The sequence below is a fragment of the Aquarana catesbeiana genome, linkage group LG08, assembly GCF_042186555.1.
Source record: "Aquarana catesbeiana isolate 2022-GZ linkage group LG08, ASM4218655v1, whole genome shotgun sequence".
Classification (NCBI taxonomy): domain Eukaryota; kingdom Metazoa; phylum Chordata; class Amphibia; order Anura; family Ranidae; genus Aquarana; species Aquarana catesbeiana.
In genome coordinates, this window is record NC_133331.1 from 144768865 (window position 1) to 144792023 (window position 23159).

The window sequence follows — 23159 nt, forward strand, 5'->3', positions numbered from 1 at the left end:
TGAGCGTCCGGGCGCTTGGCCGGACGTCCCTCTCACGAAGGGCCCCTCGGGCTCGAGGCTTCCAAACCTTCCGAGCCTCCTCTGTCCCTCCCGAGTAAGGGGCTGCGGGGCCCATGCAGTACCCGGCTCGGTCTGCGGGTGAGCGGGTTCCCCTTCGCTGAAGGGGAGGGCTGCTCAAAGTGATTTAGAGCCAGACATAAAGGCTTACTTTCATAGGGTCTTTGGGAAATAGACTAGAGCTACTACCACAGAGATGACTGATCCGTCAAGGATCTCTTCTAGCCAAGCCCCTGAAAAAAGCCATAGAAGTCTTCCCCCACCTTGATCAATTGGGGGCGCCCCATCATAAGGAGGCCTTGGGATTCTGTTTTTTAGGCTTCTTCCCTGAGGCGGTGCCGTAGTTTTATACATATAAACATAGGTAAATAGTTCCAAAAGAAGCAAGTACATACGTATACAGCTTTAATGTATGCAACATGTATCAAAGCAATATGCCTTTATGGAAGTGTGTGTTCTTGGAAGCATGGTCCATACAAATATGCTTTTAGGCAAAAAGTGAAAAGTGCACGCTGTACAGCCGTATCCATGTAACACGTGCCATGGAACAAGCATCTTTGCAAAGTAAGCATGCGTTTATGAAACGTGTTATGCCACCCACATTACGCAACACTTATCTCTGCAGACATGCATTTCTATGCGAACATGAGGAATCCTGTATATTTTCAGTAAACATGTATTAACCACTTCAGCCCCGGAAGGATTTACCCCCTTCCTGACCAGAGCACTTTTTACAATTCGGCACTGCGTCGCTTTAACTGCTAATTGCGCGGTCATGCAATGCTGTACCCAAACGAAATTTGCATCCTTTTCTTCCCACAAATAGAGCTTTCTTTTGATGGTATTTGATCACCTCTGCCGTTTTTATTTTTTGCGCTATAAACGGAAAAAGACTGAAAATTTTGAAAAAAAATGATATTTTCTACTTTTTGTTATAAAAAAAATCCAATAAACTAAATTTTAGTCATACATTTAGGCCAAAATGTATTCGGCCACATGTCTTTGGTAAAAAAAATGTCAATAAGCGTATATTTATTGGTTTGCGCAAAAGTTATAGCGTCTACAAACTAGGGTACATTTTCTGGAATTTACACAGCTTTTAGTTTATGACTGCCTATGTCATTTCTTGAGGTGCTAAAATGGCAGGGCAGTACAAACCCCCCCCCAATGACCCCATTTTGGAAAGTAGACACCCCAAGGAAATTGCTGAGAGGCATGTTGAGCCCATTGAATATTTATTTTTTTTGTCCCAAGTGATTGAATAATGACAAAAAAAAAAAATTTACAAAAAGTTGTCACTAAATGATATATTGCTCACACAGGCCATGGGCATATGTGGAATTGCACCCCAAAATACATTCAGCTGCTTCTCCTGAGTACGGGGATACCACATGTGTGGCACTTTTTGGGAGCCTAGCCGCGTACGGGGCCCCGAAAACCAATCACCGCCTTCAGGATTTCTAAGGGCATACATTTTTGATTTCACTCCTCACTACCTATCACAGTTTTGAAGGCCATAAAATGCCAAGATGGCACAAACCCCCCCCAAATGACCCCATTTTGGAAAGTAGACACCCCAAGCTATTTGCTGAGGGGCATGGTGAGTATTTTGCAGCTCTCATTTGTTTTTGAAAATGAAGAAAGTCCAGAAAATTTTTTTTTTTTTTTCAATTTTCAAAACTTTGTGACAAAAAGTGAGGTCTGCAAAATACTCACTATACCGCTCAGCAAATAGCTTGGGGTGTCTACTTTCCAAAATTGGGTCATTTGGGGGGGGGTTTGTGCCACCTGGGCATTCCATGGCCTCCGAAACTGTGATAGGCAGTGAAGAGTGAAATCAAAAATTTACGGCCTTAGAAAGCCTGAAGGCAGTGCTTGGTTTTCGGGGGCCCGTGCGCGGCTAGGCTCCCAAAAAGTCCCACACATGTGGTATCCCCGTACTCAGGAGAAGCAACAGAATTTATTTTGGGGTGTAATTTCACATATTCCCATGGCATGTTTGAGCAATATATCATTTAGTGACAACTTTGTGCAAAAAAAAAAAAAAAAAAAATTTGTCTCTTTCCCGCAACTTGTGTCACAATATAAAATATTCCATGGACTCGACATGACTCTCAGCAAATAGCTTGGGGTGTCTACTTTCCAAAATGGGGTCATTTGGGGGGGTTTGAACTGTCCTGGCATTTTATGCACAACATTTAGAAGCTTATGTCACACATTACCCACTCTTCTAATCACTTGAAGACAAAGCCCTTTCTGACACTTTTTGATTACATGAAAAAATTATTTTTTTTTGCAAGAAAATTACTTTGAACCCCCAAACATTATATATTATTTTAAAGCAAATGGCCTACAGATTAAAATGGTGGGTGTTTCATTTTTTTTTTTCACACAGTAATTGCGCAGCGATTTTTCAAACGCATTTTTTGTGGAAAAAACACACTTTTTTAAATTTTAATGCACTAAAACACACTATATTGCCCAAATGTTTGATGAAATAAAAAAGATGATCTTAGGCCGAGTACATGGATACCAAACATGACATGCTTTAAAATTGCGCACAAACGTGCAGTGGCAACAAAATTAATACATTTTTAAAAGCCTTTAAAAGCCTTTACAGGTTACCACTTTAGATTTACAGAGGAGGTCTACTGCTAAAATTACTGCCCTCGATCTGACCTTCGCGGTGATACCTCACATGCATGGTGCAATTGCTGTTTACATTTGACGCCAGACCGACGCTTGCGTTCGCCTTAGCGCGAGAGCAGGGGGGACAGGGGTGCTTTTTTTTTTTTTTTTTTTCCTTTATTATTTTTTTGCTTTTTTATCTTATTTTTAAACTTTTCCTTTCATTTTTTTTTTTTTTAAATCATTTTCATTGTTATCTCAGGGAATGTAAATATCCCCTATGATAGCAATAGGTAGTGACAGGTACTCTTTTTTGAAAAAATTGGGGTCTATTAGACCCTAGATCTCTCCTCTGCCCTCAAAGCATCTGACCACACCAAGATCGGTGTGATAAAATGCTTCCCCAATTTCCCAATGGCGCTGTTTACATCCGGCGAAATCTAAGTCATAAAATGCTCGTAGCTTCCGGTTTCTTAGGCCATAGAGATGTTTGGAGCCACTCTGGTCTCTGATCAGCTCTATGGTCAGCTGGCTGAATCACCGGCTGCATTCTCAGGTTCCCTGTTGAGACAGGAGAGCCAGAGAAAAACACGGAAGACGGTGGGGGGGCATTCCCTCCCACTGCTTGTAAAAGCAGTCTAGAGGCTAATTAGCCGCTAGGATTGCTTTTACATGAAAGCCGACCGCTGGCTAAAAAGAATGATACCAAGATGATACCTAAACCTGCAGGCATCATTCTGGTATAACCACTCAAAGTCGTGAATGGCGTACCTGAAGACAAAAAAATGGTTAACAATAAAGCACAGTAAACGGTAAAGTATAAAAAATTGCATACCTGAAAAGCAAACATGATAAAACATAATAACAATAAAACATTGCAGAATAGAATACAGTAAAAAAGAGCAGAACAATAGAGAGAGAATAGAGAGAGAGAGAACAATGAAACGACAACTATTTTTTTTTATTTTTGTTTGTGTTTTTTTTTTTTTCACTTTTTTTTGTAACTGTAACTTTTATAACTGTAACCGGTTCCAGGTTCGGGTCTCTCAAAATGCGATGGCATCTTGGGAGACCCTGTGAAAGTGTGCCTAGTCTGTGCAATGCTGTACCCTACGCTAATACTCAACTAGTGAATGGTAGCATTCAAAACATTCACCAATGCAAAGACCAGGATTGTCAGGACAGGAGGGACAATAATAGCAGGTGTCACGTCTATATCCGCGCTTGCTGCAGACACAACATCTTTTTTGGGGGGGTTCGTTGGGTAGGGGTACTCGGGAGGACATAAAGAAAATGCCTCTCATGCAGCCGACTGCATTTGGTTGGGGATGTGAATGGGGGAAGTACGGGCGCTGCAGAAGTGGTGGGTTCCCAATTAGGATTGGCGAATGCAGCAGGAAGGGCATTATGGGCACGACAGGCCTGTGTTTGTCTTCTTGGTGGCAGCGGGACACTACTTGTGCTTGCCACCTCACCAGCTTGAACTGCACTTATGGGACTCGCCACGTCACCAAGTGTTACTGCAGTGCTGGTTTGACTACGACCAGGGTGTACTAGGCCACTGGTGCTTGCCAGTTCACCAAAATGCTACAAAAAAAAGTGACAGTGATCGATCGATACTGCACTTGGGTGGGCTGGGCTGGGCCGGGCGGAGGGGCAAAACGCAGGTGCTAGCAGGTATCTGGGCTGATCTCGCTAACACTGCGATTTTGGGAACCCTAAACTGCTGGGGACGCTAGTATAGATCTGATCGGATCAGATATTGATCCGATCAGATACTATACCACTAAGGGAGGCGTATGCTGCGTGCGTGGGTGTTAGCGGTACTGGCGCTAATCTGACGCTGCCTGGGGCTGGTGCTTGCCAGTTCACCAAAATGCTACCAAGAAAACTGTTATCGATCGCAGGGATCAGGCCTGACTCTGCGAACGCTGCAGTTATGCGTTTAGTGTTTTGTAAGTGACAGTGATCGATCGATACTGCACTTGGGTGGGCTGGGCTGGGCTGGGCCGGGCGGAGGGGAAAAACGCAGGTGCTAGCAGGTATCTGTACTGATCCCGCTAACACTGCGTTTTTGGGAACCCTAAACTGCTGGGGACGCTAGTATAGATCTGATCGGATCAGATATTGATGCGTTCAGATACTATACCACTAAGGGAGGTGTACGGTGCGTGTACGGTGCGTGCGTGGGTGTTCGCGGTACTGGCGCTAATCTGACGCTGCCTGGGGTGACGCATATCACCGCCGGGCGATCAGGGGGCTAAACCTTTATTTGGTAATAAACGGCGGGTGCCCTGACACTATAAAAAATAAACGAACTAACCAGCGTCACCCGTAACAGTTATACGGTGATCAGTGGTGAAAGGGTTAACTAGGGGGCAATCAAGGGGTTAAAACATTTATTAGATAGTATATGGGGGTCCCTGTCGCTATAAAACGCTGACAGCGAACCTAAATATTTACGTTCCTAACTAGCGTCACCAGCGACACTAATACAGCGATCAGAAAAATGATCGCTTAGCGACACTGGCGACAGGGGGTGATCAAGGGGTTAAAACTTTATTAGGGGGGGTTAGGGGGGTACCCTAGACCTACAGGAGGCTAACACTCACTGTCCTACCACAGTAACTGTCACAAACTGACACTATGGAATCAGGAAAAAAAAAAAAAAAACCTGCTTGGTGTCAGTTTGTGACTGGGGGGGGGGTGATTGGGGGGGGATCGGGGGGGGATCGGGGGTGTTTAGTGTGCCTGGCATGTTCTACTGTGTTGTGTGTGAGTGTTGGTGCACTTACATGTCGTCTCTCCTCGGCGCTGGAACGGAAACTGCCGAGCCGAGGAGAGATGACATCACATCCTCTGCCTCTGTGTACTATACAGAGGCAGGGGATGTTTCTCATTGGCTGGGAGCGATCGCGAGGGGGGGGCCACGATCGGATGGTCTCCCCCTCGTCTCTCATCGCTCCCAACCAAATTCCGACCGCCGATGGCACCGGGGGGGGGGGGGGGGGGTCCGATCGGACCCCCGCCCGCGAGAAGGCAATCACGTACCAGGTACGTGATTTTGCCTGCCCGTGCCGCTCTGCTCACGTATATAGACGTGAGGCGGTCGGCAAGTGGTTAACATGCCTCATTATGCAACCATGCATGTTCAGGCCATCAGGACTCTCTGCGTGATCAAACCTTGTGCTATCAAGCATCTTGTGTGATCAAACATCCTTGTGAGATTAAGCACCCTTGTGCGATCAAGCATCTTATGCGGTTATGTAAACACCGCGCATATCCATCCAAACATGCATTTATATGATCATGTTATGTGATCACTGCTGCTCTCTTGCTTGAGGGCATGGTGTGGGGAAGGGAGATATATCGTGTTTCTTTCCACTCCGGGAAGAAGATGCGATTAAACAGCTCACCTCTATAGTAACCCAACCAAAGCTGAGGACAAACGTCTTCAGTAACAAACAGGGGCTGGAAGATTGGAAACAGCTGCAACTCACAATCCCAACAGCTCACCCCAATTAGCCACCTTTGGTCTCCCCCCGGGGAAGGAAGGTACTGTGGAGGCATGACTAGAATCCTCAGAGCCTGATGGAGATGCCTTGTACGATAAAGAAAGGAGATTTTTCAAGCAAGCCTCTAACGAATTGTCAAAAATAATTACAAATTGAATCCCAAAAAAAGCATTTCATAAAGCAATAAAAACAGGTTCACCATTGCCAATCATACTATTATTCCCCGCTGTGTAAGACACACTTTGTAAGCTGGAAATGTCAGTGTGTACATCCTACTGAATATTAGACAGGTATAGATGAAGTATAGTAGTACAAATGGGGAAATATGCTGCCCTGATAATACACTGAGTCCTATGCTGAGATCTTTCAGCCAACAAAGACATCTACCAATATGCTCCTAACTATTAGCTTTCCCAAGATGTAAACTGAGGTATCTCACGGACTGTGGCATGTCCCATCTTCATTCTCTGGTCAGAGCAAGTAAACCATGATTCCCAGGTTTTGCATGTCAGCCAGGTGAATCCTAAGTCATCACTCAGCTGTCAATTCTAACTAGGTCAACCACTCAGTAGGATGTATGTATTTTGTATTGTGTAATGACAGCACAGGAATTTCCCATTACCGAAAGGGAAACAGCTCAGGTCAGAGAATAAAATATCGGAAGACAGCTATCATACAAAACACTAAGCAGCCCAAGGCCCCTTCATTCCCCTCTATGGAGTGGCAGGTGTAAACAAACATGTGTCCGTTTACACCCGCCGATATCTAATTCGATATGCTAAAAACAGTTCCCCTTCCATCTAGCAGATCAGATGGCGGTCCATATACATCCGACTGCCCAAAGAAGAGAGCGGGCTGGCCAAGGCCTGCATTCCTCTATGTTGTAAAGGCCACACAACCTCCATCCATAGGCCTATGGTTCAAAAAAGTGGAGGAAATCAACAAAATGGAGGATCTTATCCTCACAGCCCGCCATCAACGTGAACACTTTGGAACATGTTTGCCTTCTCTGGCAAGAGCCCTCTTTCAAAGCGACACGGTAGACTAGTGCAACCCTAGTATAGCCATGATGGACGTCAGTAGCCTGCTGACGCTATTCACCGACCCTTCCTGCTTGTACTGCAACTCCCCCCCAGCCCCATTCCCCCCCACTACTCTCCCTTTCCTCTTCACCCCCCTTCCTCTCTCCCCCGATACCCTCTTTCCTCCCTCATGCTTGTGACCCGTGGCTTGTGAAAACCTATGGTTCCCCCCCCCCCCCCCTTCTGTTTCTATTTTTATTGTATTTTGATTACAGATATATCTTACTACTGTTTTATAATATTTGAAAAGGTTGGGGCGGGGGTCCACAAAACCACCCATTGCAGCACACTGAATCCCGGTGAAATAGATATTTAATGATTCAGTTGTAGAGGTTTACAACCACATTCTCTCAGACCCTACAAAGGGTTGACGTTACATATGAAGAACGAAAGATATGCTTGTTGGGTTATGCTTACTTGTATTTAGCAATTCTGTTTATGACATGGTATGTTGTTTTACCTCATCCTATACCATTGTACCTCTTTCATGTAATTGAAGATGCTGCGTTTCGTGCTCCTTTGCCTCTTTCAATAAAAGATTTGAAAAAAAAAAAAAAAGGGAAGAAGAGATCGGGGCTGTGTCTTTTCTGCATAAGCGGAGTGGAAACAGACCAGCGATCTGCTGTCTCAGCAGGGATTAGCTGACAGAACCTCTGCTGAACAAGCGGAGCCCCCCCCCCCAATGTGGTAGGGGGTACGAAGGATGCCTTTACCAGTTTATAAGGCAGGGGGAATGTTTCTATTTTTTAAACATATATGAAACAGATTGAACACACAGATTTCATTTGCCTCTGTGGACAAGGAAAACTGTAGAATTACAAATCTGACCAATATGGGCTCTTGAACATGGACACCTAAAAACGGCAATATGTAGTGCGTAAAGTTGCACTACATATAGATCAGAAAAAAAAAAAATATTATATGCACACACACACATACACACACACACTAATAATATATACAGTGCCTTGAAAAAGTATTCACACCCCTTGAAATTTTCCACATTTTGTCATGTTACAACCAAAAACGTAAAATGTATTTTATTGGAATTTTATGTGATAGACCAACACAAAGTGGCACATAATTGTGAGGTGGAAGGAAAAGGATAAATGGTTTTCAAAATATTTTACAAATTAATGTGTGAAAAGTGTGGCGTGCATTTGTATTCAGACCCCTTTAATCTAATACCCCCAACTAAAACCTAGTGGAAACAATTGCCTTCAAAAGTCACTCAATTAGTAAAGAGAGTTCACCTGTGTGTAATTTAATCTCAGTATAAATACAGCTGTTCTGTGAAGCCCTCAAAGGATTGCTTGAGAACCTTAGCAAACAAACAGCATCATGAAGGCCGAGGAACACACCAGACAGATCAGCGATAAAAGTTGTGGAAAAATTTAAAAGCAGGGTTAGGTTATAAACAAATATCCAAAACTTTGAACATCTCACAGATCATGGTTCAATCCATTATCCGAAAATGGGAAAAAAAAAAAAAAAAAAAAAAAGAAGAGTATGGCACAACTGCAAACCTACCAAGACATGGCCGCCCACCTAAACTGACAGGCCGGGCAAGGAGAGCATTAATCAGAGAAGCAGCCAAGAGGCCCATGGTAACCCTGGAGGAGCTGCAGAGATCCACAGCTCAGGTGGGAGAATCTGTCCACAGGACAACTATTAGTCGTGTACTCCACAAATCTGGCCTTTATAGAAGAATGGCAAGAACAAAGCCATTGTTGTAAGAAAGTCATAAGAAGTCCTGTTCGTAGTTTGCGAGAAGCCATGTGGGGGACACAGCAAGCATGTGGAAGTAGGTGCTCTGGTCAAATGAGACCAAAGTTGAACTTTTTGGCCTAAAAACAAAATGCTATGTGTGGCGGAAAACTAACACTGCACATCACCCTGAACACACCATCCCCACCGTGAAACATGGTGGTGGTAGCATGTTGTGGAGATGCTTTTCTTTAGCAGGGACAGGGAAGCTAGTCAGAGTTGATAGGAAGATGGATGAAGCCAAATACAGGGCAATCTTTAGAAGAAAACCTGTTAGAGTCTGTAAAAGACTCGAGACTGGGGCGAAGGTTCAGCTTCTAGCCGGACAACGACCCTAAAACATACAGCCAGAGCTACAATGGAAGACTGGGGCGAAGGTTCACCTTCTAGCCGGACAACAACCCTAAAACATACAGCCAGAGCTACAATGGAATGGTTTAGATAAAACCAAATTCGTATGTTAGAATGGCCCAGTCAAAGTCCAGATCGAAATCCTATTAAGAATCTGTGGCAAGACTTGAAAATTGCTGTTCACAGACACTCTCCATCCAAACTGACAGAGCTTGAGCTATTTTGCAAAGAATGGGCAAAAATGTCACTCTATAAATGTGCAAAGCTGGTAGAGACATCCCCAAAAAGACTTGAAGCTGTAATTACAACAAAAGGTGGTTCTACAAAGCAGTGACTTGCAAGTGTGAATAATAGGATTTTTATAACAGCTTACCTGTAAAATCTTTTTCTTTTGAGGTACATCACGGGACACAGAGCCTCAGTAATTACTGATGGGTATCACAAGGTGATTGGACACTGGTCACACCCTAGACAGGAAGTTCAACCCCCTATATAACCCCTCCCCTTAATGGGGATGCCTCAGTTTTGTAGCAAAGCAATATAAGTGTATTAGAAGAGGGCGGGACCTCTGTGTCCCGTGATGTACCTCAAAAGAAAAGGATTTTACAGGTAAGCGGTTATAAAAATCCTATTTTCTTTCTCGTACATCACGGGACACAGAGCCTCAGTAATTACTGATGGGATGTCCCAGAGCAATGCTATTTGAGGGGAGGGGACCACACAACGTAGGGTGTAATCAGACCTGAGGAACTCATACCGCTACCTGCAGCACACTACGCCAAAAGGCAATATCCTCATGCCTTCCCACATCCACCTGATAAAATCTGGTGAATGTATGGACTGAAGACCAGGTTGAGGCCTTGCAGATTTGAGCCATAGAGGCCTGGTGATACACCGCCCAAGAAGCACCAATAGCCCTTGTGGAGTGTGCCTTGATTTGAAAAGGTGGAATTTTTTGTTTCAAACCGTAAGCTTGAATAATCATTTGTCGAATCCATTTCGAAATGGTAGACTTTGACGCTGCCTGTCCTTTATTGGGACCTTCTGGCAGTACGAACAAAACATCCGTTTTGCGAATTTGAGCAGTTGCTTCCAGATAGGCCTTGACTGCTCTTACTACATCCAAAGAATGTAGTGACCTTTCTTCTGTAGAACAGGGATCTGGAAAAAAGGAAGGCAGAATAATATCACGGTTTAGATGGAAATCTGAAACCACTTTCGGTAGAAAGCTAGGATGAGGGTGCAATACCACTCTATCCTTATGCATGATTAAATAAGGCTCTTTACAGGAAAGGGCTGCTAATTCTGATACTCTTCTAACAGAAGAAATGGCTACCAGAAAATTTAACTTTCTTGTCAACAAGACCAAGGGAATCTGACGTATTGGTTCAAAAGGCTGTTTCTGTAAAACTGACAGAACCAAATTCAAGTCCCAGGGGTTTATGGGCACTTTAACCGAAGGATTAAGACGCGTCACCCCCTGCATAAAGTTTCGGACCAAACAATGTGAAGCAAGTGGCCGCTGAATTAAGGGCCGAGACCTGGCCCTTGATGGTACTCAAGGCCAGCTTCATTTCTAATCCCATTTGTAGAAAGTCAAGAATTCTACCTATGACATATTTTCTGGGATGCCGACCCCTGGCTTCACACCAGGATACAGAAGTCTTCCAAACTCTATGATAAATCACTCTGGAAGCTGGCTTCCTTGCATTGATCAAGGTAGAGATCACAGGACCTGAAAGCCCACGACTTTTCAGAATGTGGGTTTCAATAGCCAAACCGTCAAATTTAGCGTTTGTAAGGCAGGATGGAACACTGGACCTTGAGATAACAGGTCTGGATGTGACGGTAGGGTCCACGGGGAACCCACTGTCATCCTTACTATTTCTGCATACCAAGCTCTCCTGGGCCAAGCTGGGGCTACCAGAAGTACCGACTTCTTCTCCTGACGGATCCTGCGAAGGAGTCGTGGCAGTAGCAGAATAGGAGGGAATGCATAAATCAGTGAGAACCGATGCCACGGAATCACCAACGCATCTGTCCTGCATGCAAGAGGATCCTTTGTTCTTGGCACAAACTTGTCGATCTTTTTGTTGAACCTGGATGCAAAGAGATCTACATCTGGAACCCCCATCTTTGGCATATGGCCCTAAAGATGTCAGGGTGAAGAGACCATTCCACTGGGACTAACCGCTGGCGACTCAAATAGTCCGTCTGCCAGTTCTCTATCCCTGGAATGAAAACTGCCGATATGCATGGCACATGCTTTTCTACCCAGACTAAAATCTGGTTCACTTCTCCCTGAGCTGCACGACTCCTGGTGCCTCCTTGATGATTGATATAAGCCACTTCTGTGGCATTGTCGGACTGGATCCTGACAGGGCAACCCTGTAGCTTGAGAGTCCAGGCCTTTAGGGCTAGATACGCCGCGCGGATCTCCAGAATGTTGAGGAGTAAGGTCCTCTCGATTTTGGACCATTCCCCTTGGACCGCAGACTGTTCCAGAACTGCTCCCCAACCCAAAAGACTGGCATCCCTTGTTACCACTGTCCAGGTAACCGGTAAAAAGGATTTCCTTTTTGCAGGTTTTCGGGTATTAACCACCAACTGAGGCTCTGACGCACTGTAGGAGACAGATGCATTGGAAAATCTAATGCCTGTACTTTCTTGTTCCAGGCAGACAGGATACGGTGTTGCAGCAGTTTCAAATTAAACTGAGCATAGGGAACTGCTTCGAATGAAGCCACCATCTTTCCCAGCAGCCTCATACAAAGGCGAACAGAAGGAGCCTTTTTTGTCCTGACTACCAGAATCAGTTCTTTTAAGGCACTAATCTTTGCCTGAGGTAAAAATACTATCTCTTGGCTTGTATCTATGACCATGCCCAAAGACTTTTCTAAATTGAGAATCCAACCTAGGTATTCCAAGTAGTTGACTGTGGTGACCAAGTTCTGGTCCAGGCAGGCTACCGACCAGTCTCACAAGAGCAGGTCGTCTAGGTATGCTATGACAGTTATACCCTGGGCCCTTAATCTGGCCAGAGGAGGAGCCAAGATCTTTGTAAACACCCGAGGTGCAATGGCTAACCCGAAAGGCAGGGCTATAACCTGAAAGTGGCGTTTTTCTACTTCGAAACGCAAGTACCTTTGATGAGCAGGGAAAATGGGTACATGCAGGTACGCATCCTTGATGTCTATTGACGCCATAAATTCTCCTCCTTGTAGGATGGAGACTACTGACCGAATTGATTGCATGCGAAAGGATCGAATCTTTAGGAATTGGTTTAGATCCTTCAGATCCAGAATGGGTCTGACATCTCCATTTGGTTTTTGAACCGTGAAAAGGTTTGAATAAAACCCCTATCCCTGCTCTTCCGTGGGAACCACCACGATGACCTTTTGCGACAATAGTCGCTCTAACGCTAGAAGGAGAGACTGCCTTTTCTCTGGATCTCTGGGGACATTCAATCTGAGGAAACGAGGAGAGGGGAATGCTCGGAACTCCAGTTTGTAACCTAGAGTTACTGTGGAGATTACCCATCTGTCCTGGAAATCTTTCTGCCAGAGCTTTGAGAACTGTAGCAGTCTTCCCCCCACTCAAGCGAGCGGGGGCGCTCCTTCATAAAGAGGCTTTAGCGTCTTGTCTAGTAGGCTTCTTCCCCCAGGACTTCTTTTGTCCCTGGGGTCGACTCTGAAATTTATTTCTTGAGCCTGACGGAGGAGGCCGTCGCGACTGCCTGGAGGCTGATGCTCCTGGCACTGGGAAAAGAGCCCGTTTAAAAGAGGGACGTTTACTCCTTTTCTTAACTGGTAAGAGTATGCTTTTCCCACTAGAGATCTTTTGGATATAATTGTCCAAATCCTCTCCAAACAGCCTTGCACCACGAAATAGAAATCCAGCCAGAAGCTTCTTGCATGGTGACTCGGCTGACCAATTTTTCAACGCATATGCACCAACCCAAGCGGAAGGCGAGAGGTTTGGATGATAGAATCTCTGATTGCGTCAACAGCAAAACATAAAGCTGCTGGAAGGTTGGCCAACCCCCGGGCTTGCTGTTCAGGTAAAACTTTGAGGACCTGTTTAACATGGTCTCTTAAGTATTGACAGACTCCGATCGCGGCCACTGCAAGTTGAGCTACTGAACCCGCTAAGGAAAAAAATATTTTTTAACAGGGATTCCATTTTTTTATCAGTTGGATCCCTAAGCATCTGAGCATTGTCGACAGGACAAGTCAGACTTTTATTTACGGAGGAAATGGCGGCGTCAACTGCCGGTATACCCCACATTTTTCTAAATTTTTCCTCCATAGGATAAAGTGTTGAAAACTTTTTAGGAGGAAAAAAATGTTTATCTGGGTGATCCCACTCAGAATACATGAGCTTTTCTAGTAAACTATGAACAGGAAAAGCATGTGTTGTTTGAGGAAGCTTCAGTGAACCCAAAGAAGAAGAGGGTTCTTTAACTGACTCAGATACGGGCAACTTAAATGTGGAGCGGACCAATCCAGCAAGAATCTGCACTAACACCTTCTCATCCTGAGAAGCTGAAGAGGGTCCCTCTCCACTTGATTACTCAGAAGAGGAATCATCAGTCCCATCCCAAACCTCTGAGAGGGATTCCTCTCCTTTTTCCCCAGAGTTCCTCTGCTTGAGGGTCCTGGGTAACAGAGTGAGACCTAGTGCATTTTCTTCCACTAAGTGAAGATGCGATTAAGGCCATTAGTCTTTCCTCTAATCCATTAATGGTTGAGGAAAAAATCTCCTGCGTAATGTATACAGGGGCTGAAGTGCCAGAAGCAGATGCAGCCCCTGACCCCGACGGCTCTCCCTGGCCAGCCATCCCAGATTCTTCAGGGGGGGAAGGTACTGCAGAAGGGGGGTCCTCAGAGCCTGAGGGAGATCCCCTAGAGCCTCTGGTTTTCGGGGTATTTGTACCTCTTCTACCCATAGTGCAAAGCAACAAAAGGTGGAGGTACCACAAAAAAAACACTGACTGCAGAGCCATGTAGTTCAGCAACTGCCGCTGCTACCAATGCCCAGTCTGGTGTTTTAAGTAAATGCTGCCTGGGAGAATGCCTGTGTCCCACCTCACATGCGCCCGTCAGCTCTGTGCACCTGAAAGAGTGTGCACTTTATAGCCTGTGTAGCCAGCAATGTGGGCGTTTAAACACGCTGGACATCGCATTAATGCTCCACCCCCTCCTCCGACCACCCCCCCCGTTTTTTTTTCAAAAACGCGTGCTTTCCCGCGCGGGCCGAGGCTCCGATCCTCGGGACAAGCATGGAGGGGAGGCTGGGGTGGAGGAGAGAGAAGGGCCGGTGGATGGGGAACCTGCCGAACAATGCGGTAGCGGCGGCAGCGGTGCGGTATACTACCACTGTTTGTTCAGGCCACCCCGACTCCTAAATCATGGGGGGGGGGGGGAAGTATCCCAAGGAGAAAAGCCCCCCAACCCATCCTACCTGGAGCCCGGCTGGAGGAGCGTACAGCGTGGACACTGAGACAGAACAAGCATGAAAAGGTATGTGCTCTTGGCAGCCCCCGGTGGCGACAATAGGCATAGCATACATTTACTTAAAGGAGAAACCTACTAGAATTAAAAAATTCCTGAGGAATCTCCCTTACCTTATCCAGCTGCAGGGTTCTGTTATACAGACCCAATCTTCACCTCACACTGTGGGCTCAGTTTGAAAAAACCTTCAGAGACTGGGGCCCCCTTGAATAGGAGGATCCGCAGTTCTGGCCCCGTAAAGCACCCCGCCAGGGATATGGCTGAAAAAAACAAATACTGGGTCCCGGGGTCCAGCTCTCTAAAAAGAGAAGGGTTACAGGTAAAACCTCGTTTCTTCGGACACGAGGCCCGGGTACCATCCAATTTGGCCTGAAAAAGCACTTTGAATGGATCCAGTTGCATGGCTTGCCCCAGTATAGGATATTCCTTTGGAGCTTAGCACAGCACATCTTATTCGTGACCAACACCTAAGACACTGGCGAAAAAACTGAGGTATCCCCAGTAAGGGGAGGGGTTATATAGGGGGTTGAACTTCCTGTCTAGGGTGTGACCAGTGTCCAATCACCTTGTGATACCCATAACCCATCAGTAATTACTGAGGCTCTGTGTCCCGTGATGTACGAGAAAGAATTGCACATTTTTTTGTACTGTAAACCCTCTCATTTTTACACAGGAATTATCCACGCGCCTCTACTGATAAGGAAAAACCATCAACTGGCTTGATCACTAAATAGAACAAATTTAGAGCACAAAGTACAGGACCAAATAACAGCTAGTATTTTTTTACTTAGATCAGTGAAAGATGTATTCTGAATGTATTATTGTATGAAACCTATTGCTATGTATGGTAGTCTTCTCTAAACATTCTATCCATATACACAGACGGCCAAAATATCCGTAGGTTTAATGTCCAAACTAAAAGCTGCAGCACAATGCGTTGTGTCAAATGAACCCGCGTTTGCTAGATGAGAGGAGGTGCCATTAAGAATTAATGGTACACACACGTGATTGCAGAGGGTAGTACGTTTCCGCTTGTAATGTGAACCAGCCCATAAGCCAGAGATGAACTTTGGCATCCTCAAAGCATTTCTAGCCAAACTTCCCCCCTCCCCCTTACTTCAACATACTGCGAACAGTCATTCCAGGCCCGCAGCCTACCTATTTATGTGAGCTGTGGGGTGGGGATGACCCAGCCTTCAGCTTGTTAAGAGCATTAAAAAAAAAAAGGGAGCCTGAGTTCAGAGTTCGGCAGAAGCCAAACTACTTAAAGCTAAATGAGAAGAAATAGTGGTGTTCAGTACCAGACTTTCGATTTTTATTATCAGGTACAACATAAGCTTCACAGGAACCTGATATTTGTATTCTGAATCTGCGCTAGGAGTTACATCACATAAAATCATATCAAGAAAAGATGAATACCTTCCAGCCTCTGAATTTTTGCTTTAACACAGGCCACGGTTTCAAATGGTGAGACTCTCAGCTCAAAGCAGGTTCCTGTCAAAGTTTCAATGAAGAGTTCCATGGTGAAAGGTCCCTTGCAGAGCAGAGATCCATCTTTATCTTCATTAAAAAAAGGAGGTTCCTTTTTGTGTGTCATTGCATAGTTTATAAAATGTGGAATGAGCAGACTTAAACTTAGGAAACCTCAGGCCCGAGGAGTAACGGCTTGTTATAGCTGTTCATCTTGAAATATTCAAACCTAAAACATATAAAAAAGGAAGTATTAGACGGAAGGTAGTATATGGGCTTGACATATAGTCATTAGAGACATCAAAGGCCACATTTTTTTTTAACTCACAGGTAGATGAACTAAGGACATTTGGGAGCTTTGGGAGCCAAGCATGGGCGTGCTAAACAATCCCTGACTGAAGAATAGTAGGCTCTTTTTTGGGATGCCCATTAATTGACCTTGATGGTGATGGACACTGGCTCTCTTCAGATGTCCATTAATGGACCTTGGTGGTGATGGATATAAGGTTCTATTTGAATGCCCAATAATGGATTTGATGATGATAGACATTAGGCTCTCTTTGGATGCCCATTAATAGACCTCATAGACTTTGATGGTGCTAGACATTAGGTTCTCTTTGAATGCCCATTAATGGGCCTTAATGGTGAAAGACATTAATATCTCTTTGGATACCCTTTATCAGACTCCATTGGTAATGACTGTTAGATTCTTTCTGCATGCCCATTATTTTACCTTGAGCCCCCATCTATCCTTAGCCAAATAAGCTTGCACTTTTCTCAATTGTGAATCTAGGAAGAGAGATGGTACCATATGGTTCCACGACTCCCTCTTTCAAATGAAACAATCTACTTTTGTGCATAAAAGCTTTTGTGTTACTGCAATTTTTATAGATCTATCCCTCTGGTTAGTTATGCAAGTGAAAAAACAGCACTAGGGAAATATAAAATGTGTTCAAATACCCCGTGTCCCAGATGCTGATCTCAACTAGGTGTTGGAATCCCACATTATTACCAAAGATGAACAAAAAACTCACATGCACAACCAGTGCACATGAGTGGAAGCTGCGCTGGGATGACAATACCTAAGGTTTTAGCTATTCAACATAAACATGTGTAGCAAATGCATGTGGAAAACTCAATATTTGTATGCATTTTTCACATGTATTTGCCACACACGTTTATGTTGAATAGTTGTTTAAACATTTTTCTAGGTATTGTCATCCCAGCGCAGCTTCCACTCATGTGCACTGGTGGTGCATGTGTTTTTTATTTTTTTATTATACCCCAGTGGTAGAATACCATACAGGTATAACGCTCTGATCCATCCTATGGATGATAGCAGTAATACTCCCTATACATGGCTAGCAGACCCATACATGTCTAATACTGCAATGTAGAAGAATTTCTGTTCATTTGTAAGGGGAACAGAGGTGGTTACACTCACACACAGTATATTTTGGCAGGCACAAGGATGCAACTATTTGCAGTTTCTCCCTGTCAATATACATAAGTCAGACAGATCTTCATTCAAAGAGAATGGAAGGTCTCTTACATCAAAGATCATTGTCAAAGGAAGGCAAAAATTGGTGCTCAAACCTTGATCTGATGTCTTTGTACAAAGAATTAAATGCTCACAACATCATAAATGAACAGATCTTTAAACCAATAAAACAAACACTATGAGATGGCAAACATCCAATCACCAGCAGGGACTGAAACAATAGAATGCAATGTTGGTTTTTTATATAGATTTCCTGGCAGACTGTTACAAGTGTTATCAGCTACACAAGGTCAGGAACATTTCCAAGATGTGGCTAAGACAAGCCTTAGATGATGCGACCTGTGGTTGCAGGAAAGGGATAAACAAAAAACAAAACAAAAAAAAACCCCAAAAAAACGCTTGATTCCCCCATCAATACAGTCAGTGTTGATGGGGGAATGCCTCCTGCAGAGTTATTGTGTTCTCCTGGCGGGGAAGGGGCATGAGCAGCCATCCCTGCCATGACATCACTGTGTGTATTGCTATAGCACCTGGCAATAATCGCATGTAAAAATCCAACATGCTGGTTATACTGATGTATTGACTTGGGTACAGTCAGCCTACCCATACATGGTTTGAATCTTGCTCAGTCCCTGCTGAACCAGCCGAGATTAGAACCATCTATGGCCAGCCTAAAGCCTTGTACAGTCTCCCCTCACTTAACAACCAGGTTATGTTCCAACGACCAGGCCGTTAATCGAACTGGTCGTTAAAATATTGATTACTTCTGGCTCCTTGTTTAAGCATTCTTAACTACTGTACCGTATTGTGAAAAAAAGGTCTAACGCACAAAACTCCAACTCAATAACGTTGTTTTCATTTGCATAAGTACAGAACAAACAAAAATTCTGTACTGTACAATGCAACAAAGTACAGCGCGTCGTTGGGGTGGGGAGAGCTGGTCGTAAGTCCGAGCGGTCGTCAAACAGGTAAGTCGTTAAATGAGGAGTATCTGTACACACGATGAGATTATCGGACGAATGATTGTCCATTTTTTTGTTTTTGCATGCTAGTCTCGAAAACAACAGAATAAAAATTTGGATGTTATGTAATGGATTTGTATTGTATTTTCTAGCCAAAAACTGTACTGATTAACCACTTCAGCTCAGGAAGGTTTACCCCCCCCTCATGACCAGGCCATTTTTTTGCGATACGGCACTGCGTTAATTTGTGTCCTTTTTTCCTCACAAATAGAGCTTTCTTTTGGTGGTATTTAATCACCTCTGCGGTTTTTATTTTTTGCGCTAAATACAAAAAAAAGACCGACAATTTAACCACTTGCCGACCGGCTCACGCCGATATACGTCGGCAGAATGGCATGGACAGGCATATCAACGTACCTGTAAGTCCCCTTTAAAAAGCGGCATTGTGGGCGCGCGCCCGCCGCGAGCTCTGTGCGATTGCGGGTCCCGCGGACTCGATGTCCGCAGGTATACCCGCGACCGTCTCACGTAGAGGAAGTACGGGGGAATGCTGATGTAAAAAAGCATTTCCCCATTCTTCCTAGTGACAGGACAATGATCACCACTCCCTGTGATTGGGAGCGGTGATCAGTGTCATGACACACGTAGCCCATCCCGCCCACAGTTAGAACACATCCCTAGGACACACTTAACCCCTTCAGGACTCCCTCCTGGTTAACCGCTTCACTGCCAGTCACATTTATACAGTAATTAGTGCATTTTTCTAGCACAGATCGCTGTATAAATGTGAATGGTCCCAAAATATCACCAAAAGTGTCCGATGTGTCCGCCATAATGTCGCAGTCACAATAAAAATCGCTGATCGCCATTACTAGTAAAAAAAAAAAAAAAAAATTGGGAGCCACGTTGCACGACTGTGCAATTGTCAGTTAAAGCGACGCAGTGCCGAATTGAAAAAAGTGCTCTGGTCTGAAAAATAAAAAAAAATTTTTTTTTTTTTTTTTACTTTATGCTCTAAAACATTCCCCATCTAAAAAAAAAAAAACAAAAAAAATCTTCATCAATTAGGCTAATATGTATTCTGCTACTTGTTTTTGGTAAAAAAAAATAAAAAAAAACTCCCAATACGTGTATATTGATTGGTTTGAGCAAAAGTTATAGCGGCTACAAACTGTGGTATATTTTTATTTTTACTAGTAATGGCGGTGACTTATAGCAGGATTGCGATATTGTGGCAGACAAATCAGACACCTGACATTTTTTACACTTTCTGGGGACCAGTATATTTTTTAGCACTGATCACTGTATAAGAACACTGGCAAGGAAGGGGTTAACGTCAGGGGCGATCAAAGGGTTACCTGTATTCCCTAGGAGTATTAACTGTGTGTGTGTGTGTGGGGGGGGTGCCTTGACTGGGGGGATGTAAAGATCTGTGTTCCTGCTGAGTAGAAACACAGGATCAGCACATTCCTCTGTCACAGAACAGCGGTCTGCCTTTATCCCGAATGATTGGTGGGTCTGCAAGACCTGCCGATTGGCTCTCGCCGTGTCCAATCACAGCGGGAGCAGGTCACCGGCGGTGGTCAGTCTGCAAATGGTTAAGCAAAAATCGTACAATCTGGTATCATACGAGAAAATTTTTCAGGTTTGTCCCTTTGGAAAATTTTGGATGCTGTGTGCCAACGATCAGATTATTGTACGATCACTTCGAAAGCTTTATAGTACATTCCTGTACTCTCAAAATTGCAGTATGATGGAAATTTTCTCTGAGGCAGATTACAGATATTTGGTGCCCTAAAACAGCTAGTAGTAGTAAAATACATTTGTCTGGCTCTACAAAATTGAAAATGCTCCACAGCTTATCCAAGCCACATCTCCATGAAAGGCTGGGAAATGTCTTGAACGTTATAGAACAGGGGCAGTCGAATGTGGCCAACCACTACTAATTATACTGGATAAATGAAAGCCTTCACCTAAAAGGTTTCTTTTTATATTGTTTATTATCTAAACTGCAAATGATGCTCAAACCTTTGTCGCACTAGCAGAAAAACTTGCTACAATTCTTTACTAGCTTACTACTAATATACTTTGTCACGTTTATTGCGGAATATAATGGCTTTAACAGAAACAAAAGAAAATGAATGTGAGATTTTTTTAGTAATTGGTAGTTTATGCCTCATTTGCCTAAATGAAAACGTATAAATAATCAACTAATGACTAAACTGCAAAGCAATGCAAGCTATAAACACACACACATACAAAAAAACAAACAAATACTATAATATATATATATATATATATATATATATATATATATATATATATATATATATATATATATATATATATATATATATATATTTTTTTTTTTTTTTATCTTTTCTTTAAATTCACCCTACAGTATGTCATTTGCACTTAAAAATTGTGACTTTTTTAAAATTATGTTCACTTTCAATTTTCTAAAAACAATCGTTAGAAATTAAGCTCCCCCTTACAGATCTCCCTGCCACTCTGCACTGCAAGGGTTAAAGGCTTGTTATGTCCAGGGGTGGTGCACAGGAAGGGAATGAGTAAATTCTTACCTTAAGCCTCATACACAGGGTACGATTGTTGGCAGGGGATTGTCTGTTGACAGACTGTTGTCCTAAAATCTTACCGTTAGTATGCTCCTTTTGACAATTGTTGTCCAACTTTCGGCCAATAAATGTTGGATGGCAGGCTAGTAAATTTTCGGCAGACACCGGTTTGACGTTGGATTTTTGTATGGTCAGTACACAAATCGGTCACACAAAAAAGTCAACTCATGCTCGGAATCAATGCTCACCAAACACGAAATTAGCAGAAGTGACGCTCAAGAGCCGAAATTCCTCATAGTATGTCACTACGTTCGTGTTTGTTGCACGACAATTGTGTACCGTTAGTATGCAAGACAAGATCCTGGCACACGCCCTTTTGACAAAAATCAGATGCTCGGTTGGCCAACAATCATAACGTGTTTATGAGGCTTTACTCCTGGTTCCAGCTGGGTACCTCCAGGACTGAGGCCGTGCTCCCTGTCCCCTACTACCTGTTTTTGTGATTGGCTCCACTCTCCTCAACGTACAGTACAGAGTTGGTGTCCCTGACTAAGGACTAACGTCCGAAACGCGTAGGACGTTTTACAGCTTTGTACATGCATTTAATAAGGAAATACTATTTTAGATGTCATCCTGAGTGCCGACCACCCCTTTCCTTTATCCTGGTATGATTGTTGGAGGTGTCAGCCGCCTTAAAGTCTGAGCACCGGGCAAGGCTTTTATGTGGGAAGGTTGCAGCACCTATACACCCGTTTTCCTTGGTGTCCCTGTATTGTATGTGTGAGTGGGGTATAAAAAGGTGAGTAATAGAGCCTGCATTGTGCATCCCTAAATACAAAAATGAGCATTTAACTCTTGCAGTGTGGGCCCACCCCCCTGCATTTCTTTTTATTATTTAAAATCCCTACAGTTAGACCCCTTTCACACCAAGCCGCCTATAGCGTCGGAGGTAAAACGCCGCTATTTATATTGGTGTTTTACTGTCGGATTTGCGGCACATTTCGGCCGCTAGTGGGGCGCTTTTACCCCCCGCTAGCGGCCGAGAAAGGGTTAAAACCGCCCGCAATGCACCTCAATAGCGGCTTTTTGCTGGCGGTATCCCAGAGCTGCCCCATTGATTTCAATGGGGAGCAGCGGTGGAGGAGCGGTAAACACACTGCTCCAAAGAAGCTGCTGACAGGACTTTTCCTAACGTCCTGCCAGTGCAGCGCTCCGGTGTGAAAGCCCTCGGGCTCTCACACTGGAGACAATGCTGCAGCTGTTTAAGGGTGGATTGCAGGCGCTATTTTTAACGCTATAGCGCCTGCAAAACACCCTCGGTGTGAAAGGGGTCTTAGGCTTTAAGTGACACTAAACAACATCCTTATTCTCTAATAATCATCCATACAATCTATTATTTAATGGTCCTGTAAACTTTTTTTCATGAAATGGTTTCTTACTGTGTTTTTCTGCCTCCTTATAACATCCTCTATTGGCTCCTAAACCTCTTCTCTCTCTCCCCCTTATGTTTGGAACAAGCAGTGAACGATATTGGTGGTCTGTGCACTGCTCTGTACACAATACAAATCCCATATTCCATCTCAGGAACAAGCAAGCTATGTTCTTACATACAGTGGGACCATGGAGAATGAACATAGCCACCCTCTAAGAGGAAGTACAATCACAGCAGAATTTGCTGAAAGAAATTTCACCTCACAGAAAAACTAAAAACTGGAGGAAGAGGAGAGCAATAGAAGG

General features: G+C 44.0%; 1 protein-coding gene across 1 annotated transcript in view; it reads right to left on the reverse strand.

The window, feature by feature from the left end:
• Nucleotides 1–23159, reverse strand: part of ZFAND4 (zinc finger AN1-type containing 4) — a 76025-nt gene that overhangs the window by 38732 nt on the left and 14134 nt on the right. The window contains exon 2 of the mRNA XM_073596526.1: nucleotides 16333–16612. Within this exon, the coding sequence (XP_073452627.1) occupies nucleotides 16333–16510 (178 nt within the window). The 5' untranslated portion in view covers nucleotides 16511–16612. The remainder of the gene's footprint in view (nucleotides 1–16332; nucleotides 16613–23159) is intronic.